The 9,914-nt window shown below is 29.9% G+C and overlaps 1 protein-coding gene across 1 annotated transcript; it reads left to right on the forward strand.

Moving 5' to 3' along the window:
- Nucleotides 1-1,961: 1,961 nt before the first annotated feature.
- On the forward strand, nt 1,962-5,780 carry LOC145086577 (uncharacterized protein At5g08430-like). The gene is made up of 7 exons (XM_079024388.1): nt 1,962-2,161; nt 2,770-3,712; nt 3,777-3,836; nt 3,916-3,966; nt 4,071-4,141; nt 4,267-4,406; nt 5,101-5,780. Exons 2-7 carry the CDS (start codon nt 2,924-2,926, stop codon nt 5,595-5,597), a joined length of 1,608 nt encoding a protein of 535 aa, XP_078880514.1. The 5' UTR covers nt 1,962-2,161; nt 2,770-2,923; the 3' UTR covers nt 5,598-5,780.
- Nucleotides 5,781-9,914: the final 4,134 nt, after the last annotated feature.

Below are 9,914 nucleotides of genomic sequence, written 5' to 3' on the forward strand. Positions count from 1 at the left end.
GAAATCTATTTCATCATTTTCAAGCTTTGAAAGGTTTTCTGTAGTAGGAGGTTCATGTTGTGGTGTTGCTTCACCACCAATAGTGGTTGTGGCAACATTATATGCAACTTCTCTAACAACTACATGGGGACCTTTAATTACAGAACACCATACATCACTTCCTAACATTTGAGATAGTTACCAGTTATGGTCTTTTTTTATTGCTCATATTCTTCTATAATAAGGATGGTGATCTAGTCGAACAACCCAAGCTATTGGAGATGTTTACAACATAAATCAATTGTAAGTTAGGATTTACCATTTGTTTTTTAGAAAACATTTTGAGCAACGATTGTATATAAATGATACTTCTAAGTTTTCCATAAATGCAAGAAACCAATGTTTCTTACAACGATAATATAATGAAGATAGATAATACACACCCAATCTAGGCTCTAATACCAAATGGTAAACCATGATAATGATTTAAGGAAAATATACAGTGCATACTGTAAATAACTTAACCATTGATATATATATATATATATATATATATATATATATATATATATATATATATATATATATATATATATATACGGAAAGGATTAAATGAGAACACCTAAAAGGTTGAGAACGCGAGAACAAGAATATTCATTTGTGAATCCATGTATTCATTTGTGGGGAAATGATAAATTTTTACGCACAATCAACATGAATATGTTTTTCCTCTTTAATTGAAATTAAAGTCGTAAAAATTTATCATTTCTCCACAAATGAATACATGGAATCGGAAATGAATATACTTTGTTCTCGCGTTCTCAACCATTTTGGTGTTCTTATTTGATCCTACTCCTATATATATATATATATATATATATATATATATATATAATAAAAGAGAATGAGAAGAACTTAAAGTATATAAATGAAAAGACCTCAGTAATAAAGAAAAGAACATTCAATATAACAATGGAAGTGTTCTTAGAAAGGTGTAAGGGAAGACGTGATGTCAATCTTATAAATAGATGTTGCCACAAGATCGACTAATATACATTACAATAGATAATAATAAAACATCTTTGTCATTACACAAAACACAAATACACAGAATACAAAGTCAACTTCTCGAAACGATCTTATGGGGTCACCAATCTTTAGTGGCGAGTCTATAATAGAAAACCATATGGTTCATTAATTTTTGTATATAAAATTTTCTACACAAATTCAAAGATTTTATTAGTAAGGTAGATCCTAAATCTTTTTCTAGGGTAGGTCACAAAAAATTTTCTATAGAAAGTTTACATAAATTAGAAAAATTAGGTGGGTCATTAAACCCACCTTATTTATACATAGCCTCGTCACTGCTAATCTTCTTCGCACATTGCTCTTCGAAGGGCTTCGCTTCTTCAAATGGCTATTCATGTGGATGGCACTTTTGGGTTCCAACAGGTATTAATAAACAATTCCTAACTCTCTAATTCTCTATTTTTTTGAACACTTTTTTGAGTTAACACCCATAACTTGAGCGTCAGAGCATAATCATGAACCATATCCCGAATTATTGACCATAGTCTACATGTGTGATCAATATGTACCAAAGAATCAAGTTATTCCATGAAGATCCTATATTCTTGCTACATACTCTTTCACCTTCAAAGGCCTTGGTTGCATCAATTACCATGTTTTATACACAAGATTAAATGCATATTTGTGTAAGTATATTTATTTTTATTTTTTATAATTTATGTCAAAAATAATCTTTGATACAAATTATGAATGCACAACTAGTAAGAAATCAACTTTATTGCATAGATTGGTAAAAGATTTATAAAAATTATATACGTTTACACAAATAGAATTGATAAACCGGTTTATATTATATTTTTGAAAAGTTAAATGAGCTATTATGTATTTTTGAATTGTTGAAGGGGGTTATTCTGTACTTTTCAAAAGTTGCTTCTGTTTTGTCATACTCACCTATTTTGTGACAAGTACTGAGTCGGGAGTTAAAAACCCTGTACGAACGTCGTGTATCGCTCTCTCTCAACCTCCTCGCACTCATCCCTCACCTATTTTTCCCATAATACTTCACCCGCGCAGCTCGGAAGATGAAACCTGAAACCAAAATCAAGCCACAGAGGAGCATGATAAATTCGGAATTCTGAATTCGAAGTTATAGGTATGTATGCTAACACCGGTCCCCCATTTTTGCATAATTTCCCGATTTTGAACATGTTAACCATATAAAAGGTACTTGGGCATAGGATAACTTTTGGACATTTTCTCCGGTTGTCAATTTTTAGGATGCATATTTAATTGTAATCGAATATCGTGTTATTCTCCATCAATGCCTTCTATTTAATACACATATGCTATGCATCGACTCATTCATCATTTCTTCATATGAATGCTTATTTTCCCACTCAAATTGAAGATCGGTTTAGTTATCAGGTGGTTGTTTTACCACATGTGGAAATTGTTTTTGGAATTTTATTCAATTAAACCTCCTTCTTGGAGGTGTTCAAGGTATAAAGGGGCACTGCATAAAGGAGGACGAAAAAAAATATTCTTTTTAGGGCCCATACTCTGGAAATTTCCTTTAGTTTCTTCACTTTAAACATTTTCTGCGTGTAATTGTAAAACCCTAAACCTAAGTAGAGTGGTGTATCCCCATCGAAAAAAGTCTACTTAGCTTTCGAAAGTTCAGCCTAATATATAAACCCTATAGTATATCTTTATTAACTTTATTTGTATGAACTGAAATAGCTTTTGTTAATTTTGTTGTAGAAATGCCCTTGAGACTTGATAGTCAAAGAAAGACTATGCTGTGAAGCCTGTGATGAAGTTTGATTCTACCATGGTGCATTTGTTATGAGCAATGTGTTAAGTTTTAGTTAAGTGTGTTAATTATTAAGCTCTATATCTTCATTTTTGTGGCAATATGGAAAATCGAGAGGCAAATGGATCATGTTTTTGGTTGGAGGAGACTAATGATCATGAGCAAACACCAATCCCCATGAAGCATAAAAGAAAAGTAAAGGCAAAACCAGAGTTTGTTGGATGGGGTTCCAAATCTTTAATTGAGTTTCTCCAATCAATTGGCAAAGACACTGATGAACAGCTCTCTGAGAGAGATGTGAATGCCATTATAATTGAATATGTGCATACATTAAATCTTTTCCACCAAACAAAAAAGAAAAAAGTTGTATGTGATGAAAGGCTTCGATCTCTTTTCGGAAAGAAATCAATACCTCGAATCAAAATCCAAGATTTGCTAAAATCCCATTTTGCTGATAATCATCAATCCTCTGAAGATGATTATTTGTATAGTTCAGATGAATATGAAGATTCCAATATAACATACAAGAAACATAAGGTGTCAGATTCAGAGAAGAAACCTCAAGCTTCCTCTCAAAAGAAAAAAACACCCATGAGCTCTTTTGCAGCTATTATCCCCGAAAATATAAAGCTTTTATATTTAAAAAAGAGTTTAATTCAAGAGCTCATTAAACACCCCGAGAGTTTTGAAGAAAAACTATTGGGTAGTTACATAAGGATAAAATGTGACCCAAATGATTACTCTCAAAAAAACTCCCATCAACTTCTTCCCATTACAGGGGTAAAATTGGTAACTGGAAATACTGATGAACAACAAGACATTCTCCTTCAAGTTCCAAACATGGTGAAAGACATAACTATAAACATGTTGTCTGATCATGACTTTTCTAAGGTAGTTAACATTTCTTACATGATTCAGTTTCATCTTCATTATTTAATTATTTCATCTTTTTCAGGAAGAATGTGATGATTTATGTCAAAAAGTTAAGGATGGGTTGCTAAAGAGACCCACTGTTGTAAGTTTTTGTTTTTTCTTCTCTGTAAATTTTTATTAGTAATTACTTTTTAATCCGAGTTTATTGGCTTCCTGTGTAGGTGGAAGTTGAGAAAAAGGCACAGCTTTTACATGAGGATATAATAAAACATGTAAGTAATACTCACTTGTTATGAAAAATACAAGAAATAGCATCACATTTATAAAATTTACCATTTTATAGTAATTAAATGACATTGCTATAATTAATTTACAGTGGCTTCCTAGAGAACTAAGCTATCTACAAAACCTCATAGATCGTGCAAATGAGAAGGGGTGGCGTAGGGAATATCCTTTTTTATGATGTACAAAAATGTTATTTTACATGATTGAATTTGATGTTCCTGTTTATATTTATTATTGAATAAAGTAATTTAGATACTTGGGAAACCTTTACTTGCTTCAGCTCTTACATTGTATGAGTATTTAGAAAGAAGGAATCTGCTTCAAAAACCTTCTGAACAGTCAAAGTTGTTGACCGAGGTTCCAAAGGTGACTCCAGATGCACTAGATCCACAAGATATACAAGACTTATGTAGTCCAGATGCTGCAGGTATGTATTTTCAGAAGGGTAAATCCGTCATTTACTCATTCAGTCCAAAAGGAAACTATTTGTTTCTACAACACTTACTCTACACAAACATCATGTATTGTATCCTTACAACACTTAAAAAGAAGAAGGGTAAAACCGTCATTTTCTTACCAGCCTGTTTGTCCTCCTTTGTTTTTTCTTCCATTTCCCAAAGTTTGCTGTTGTTTCTCAAATTATACAAAAGGGTAAAATGGTCATTTACTTGCATTCAGTCCACAAAAGAAACAAACCCTTAATCTGGTAATTTTTCAAAGTACAATGTTGTAGTAAAAATGAAAGTACATTGCTATTTATTGCATTCACCTGTTTTTTAAGGGTTAATCTCATATAAGACCTTATATTTTGTGTTTTTCCGGATTTAACCTCGACTTTATTTTTTTTCCAGAAAAAGACCTTGTATTTTTTCGATCTGATCCTTTTAGTCATTTTTTTTCCGAAATAACTTAGGGTTTTTTCCGGAAAAAACTAAAAAAGTTGAGGGTTTTTTCAGAAACAATTAACAGGTTGAGGGTTTTTTTAGGAAAAATGATAAAATACAAGGGTTTTTTCAGGAAACAAATAAAGTTGAGGTTTAATCTGGAAAAAATACAACATATAAGGTCTTTTATGATATTAACCCTTTTTTTAATCATCATTTATCCAACCATTTGTACAGACGCAGAACAAGTGGTGGATCTTGATGAAGCTAATGAAGGCAACCAACAGTCGGTGGAGAACGGGGGTATTAAAGTAATTTCACATGTAAATTCAGGAGAAAAAGTAACCACAGGAGGTTTCGAGTGGGTTGAATCCGTGAAGATTTGTGACATCAAAAGTCCAAGTGACACATTGGTGGAATTAAACAACAATGTGACAAATGTGATTGAGCTAAGTGATGATGAAGATGATGATAATAATAATAATAATAATAATAATAATAATAATATTAAGACACAAGGAAATATAATAAAAGAGGAAAATGTGTGTGATGTATCCCTTCAACAATGGTTTTATTTGGATCCACAAGGAAAAATCCAAGGCCCTGTTTCAAGAATCGAGTTGAAATGCTGGAGTGATGCGGGCTACTTCCAGCCTGATTTTAAGGTGTGGAAAGACGGTCAGGTGCCCGAGAATGCTGTCTTGTTGACCGATATGCTTTCGGGCAGTTTTTAGTAATTGAGTTCGGGCAGTTGTAGTGATTGATAGGAATGGTTTTGTATTTAGAGATTGTACTTAATACCTGAGGGTACATTGCCATTTTGTCATCTTTTTGTGGGTGAGTTTTTTATTTTTTATTTTTAGGTTTAAAATGTTTTATCATTTTTAATCATAGTTTGCTCTAATTATCATCTCTAATCATAGGCTTTTATTTATTTACAAGGCGAATCCCCTCGCATTGCGCTCAAATATAGTTATTTAATTAAAATAATAACTTTTAACAAATTGTGATTTAATATTTATACATGAAAACCAATGTCAGCAGCAAAACAAAAACCCATAGTTAACCTATTAGTTTTATTAACTATAACAAGTTTATATCATTGATCATTTATACTATTAATTGATGATTTTATAGACTGTTTTATATTGTATAATTTGCATGTAAAACATATGTTGATTTTTATATATAACAAATGCAAAGTAGTATGAAAAAATAAGTACTACAACTTTTGATGATTTTATAAACCGCTTTAAGTTGTGTAAATTATATATTGAACGTAAGTTGATTTGTATATAAAACAAATAACAAATAGTATTAAAAAATATTACAACTTTTAATAGCATAAAAACACTACAACATTTATTATAACATTTACATCAAATGAAATTTATTAAACAGTTATACATAATTCAAAATGAATATTTATAAATTGATATACATTGATATATAAAAACATTGTTATAAACAAATCACATTGAAATAACCATTGATGATTTTATAGAAAAAATAAATACTACATTATAGACCACTTTAAATTGTGTAAATTATATATAAAACATAAGTTGATTTGTATATAAAACAAATAACAAATAGTATTAAAAAATACTACAACTTTTAATAACATAAAAACACTACAACATCTACTATAACATTTACATCAAATGAAATTTATTAAACACTTATGAATCATTCAAAATGAATATTTATAAATCGACATACCTTGATATATAAAAGCATTGTTACAAAAAGTTGTGTTGAAATAACCATTGATGCGGCATAACTCATTTTTTTTTTTAAAAAAATTGTTCATATTTGAATCACAAACTTTTTCAAACATATGAATTTATTTATCAAAACTTACTTATATACTACTAATATAGTTATAATGTTTATAAATAAGGAAAAAATAAAAAGACATTCCACATTAATAACCATAAGTTAAAAAAAATCTTGAATGTAATGGAAAATAGAAAGACATGACTAATTACATTAAATTTGAAATCATAACTACATTGAAAATAGAACACTCTTGAGATGTAATGAGAGTTTCGAACTCTTGAGTTATGCGCAATAATGTAATATGAGTACTGGCAATTATATGTTATAATAATAATATTATCGGCATTTATCATTGCAATAATTATTTTTATACTAAGTTGCAACTAATACTATAATTTTTAAGTATATGATAAGATAGATATAATAAGTTGTGTTTGGATTGAATTAAATAAAGTTTTTGATTTAACATTTTTTTAATTATAAGTATTTTTAATTAATTTAGAAATAATTCATTTGAATATTTTTTTATTTCATATATTTTATTATATTATTTCAAATAACACTATTTTTAATAATTTTTATTTAGTTTTATGTTATTTCAAGCTATTATTATTTTTACTTGATTAAAAATTACATGTTTGAAAAATTTTCATTATTATATTTAAAAAAAATATCTACTTTAGTATTGTATTTTTATTTTTTATTTTAAATCTTTGAAATATTGGAAAATAATGAATGGTCAGAGTAAAACGATGATTTGAATTTCAAAGCTATAGTAATTGTTAAGTATTAAGACCAATTTAAAAAAAAAACAAAACATGTTAACAGTGGGTTATGAAGGGGGGAAGTGTTACACTTAAGTTATATTTTTATCACTTATATTTTTTTATTAAAGTATTAATATTTTATTTATTTTACTTTTTTACGGTGAAAAAAGAATAGGAAAAAATAAAATTGACAAATGTAATAAGATATAATAGATTATTTAATTTTATTACTACAAAAGCATTTAGAAGATGGATATATTCATATTAGTTTTGCGAGAACATAAATAATGTATTTTTATAACACATAAATAATCATTGATTTTCAACAATAAAATAATATCATATTTTACTTTTTCTTTACGATGAAAAACAAATAGGAAAAAATAAAATTGACAAATTTAATAAGATATAGTAAATTACTTATTTTTATTGCTATAAAAATATTTAAAAAATGGGTACATCCATATTAGTTTTGCATGCACATAAAAAATGTATTTTTATAAAACATAAATAATCTTTGGTTTTCAATAGTAAAGTTATATCATATCTAAAATCATCCATTTTAATTCGTTAGTATCACCAATAATTTGGAATAATCAATTACCAAAAATTATATTGATGTTATTTACAACAAAATAAGAGATAGAAACTAAAATAACATGTAAACAATAACATAAAATACATTTTGAATAATGTTATATTGGATAGAAAAATAGATTGTTCTAACATAAAGAGAAAGAAAACATAACGATACATACATATTAACCTCGTTAATTGCTCTAACCGATAAATAGTTGCAATTTCTCTTTACATGCATCCAATTTGAATTTACTTGCACTTACATTTGGAAAAAATGCAATTGCTCTCTTACATCGATAGAATCATTCACATAACTCTTCAAACCCTACCAAAGTAATCTATCATTTTGTGTTTACATACATACAATATGCAAGCTACAATGTTTTTATATAGGCTAAATATTTCATTTAACTCATCAATTAAATAAGATGATTTGCAAAGTTTTGGGAGTTACAATTCAACATTTCAATTAATCATAAATTAAATTTTATAAGTTGAATAGTCTTGTAACAATCAGATGTTCCTAACTTACATTCTCCAACATGTCGCTTTCCACACTTATTACAATATTTGGCCTCATCTTTCTTGAAATAGCTAGACGTGGAGTGACTCCTCTCATGTGATCCTAAATGTCTATGGAATTTCCTCTTTTCACCAATCAATTATCTCTCACTTGCCTTATGAGTATCATGTCTTCCACTTTAGAGTCCACTTTAATTACCTCATCAAGTATTGTGGCCTTTCCCACTTTTAGGGAATAGTCACCTGGAAGTCCATCAAGGTAATGGTAACGGTTCACCCGCTCTTCTTCATTGGGTAGTGTATTCCTAAGGAAGGGAAGCATGTCGGTAAACCTCTTGGTATACTCATCAATCGTTATATTGCCCTTTTGAAGAGCAAAAAATTCATTCACCAAATTATCTTGGCGCCTTGGGGAGCTAAATTTGGCCTTTATACTCCTCACAAATTCCTATCGAGTGAGGGATATAATCCCTTCGGTTCCAATCGCCTCATGAAGGTCGTTCCACCATCTGAGGGCACCATCTTTAAGCATGTGGCTAGAAAGCCCCACTTTCAATCCATCTTTACGCTTGAATGTGTAGAAGACATGCTCTATTTCGACAATCCACTTCATCATCACCTTTCGGTCTTTTTCATCCTTGAACTCTATATGGCGACATATCATGAAGTCCTTGATGTTACACCTCCTCATTCCTTTTTGTCCACATTGTGGTGCTTGAAGAGTAACCACGTGGGGTTGGGGTGGTGGAGGTAGATGAGGAGGGGGTCCATGATTGGACGACTCAGATTGGTTAACAACCTCAGGGGGTGTCACCTTGATTACAAGTGTCCGATATGGTTCTTAATGAATCCCCCATTCGTTCCTCAATCAATCGTCTCATTTCAATTATATTTTATTCTTGGTGTGCTTCCAAAAGTCATTGGATTGCCTTAAGGGTAACCGGAGGGGGATTTGGATCACTGTGACAACCCGAAATTTTCCTTTGGTCAAAACCTAAAAGTCAATCACTTCATATTATAAGTCAATTTCATTTCTAAATTGTTTTTAACAATTTAAAGTTAGTTTGACTATTATAATAATTATTCTTTAAACGATCGGGTGAAAGGATGTGCCATCTCGAGTCTTGAAATTTCAAAACCGCGAATACCACGTAGCTTAGAAGTTCACGACCAAACTTTTATGTTTGGGCCTTAATTTACCCCAAAAACCGTAAACTCATGCTTAAGCATGATTTTACTCCCCAAAACACTTCATTTCTCATTTGCAACCTCAAGAGTAAACTCCAAAACTCTCTCAAGTATCATCCAAGTTTTTATTCAATATCTTCAATCTAGTAAGTGTTTCTAGCCCTTTCAAGTTAGTATATCACTTAATCTAGTGATTATACATCTTTTCATCCA

The sequence above is a fragment of the Lactuca serriola genome, chromosome 2 (genome assembly GCF_051521515.1).
Source record: "Lactuca serriola cultivar US96UC23 chromosome 2, Lser_US96UC23_V15, whole genome shotgun sequence".
Lineage (NCBI taxonomy): Eukaryota > Viridiplantae > Streptophyta > Magnoliopsida > Asterales > Asteraceae > Lactuca > Lactuca serriola.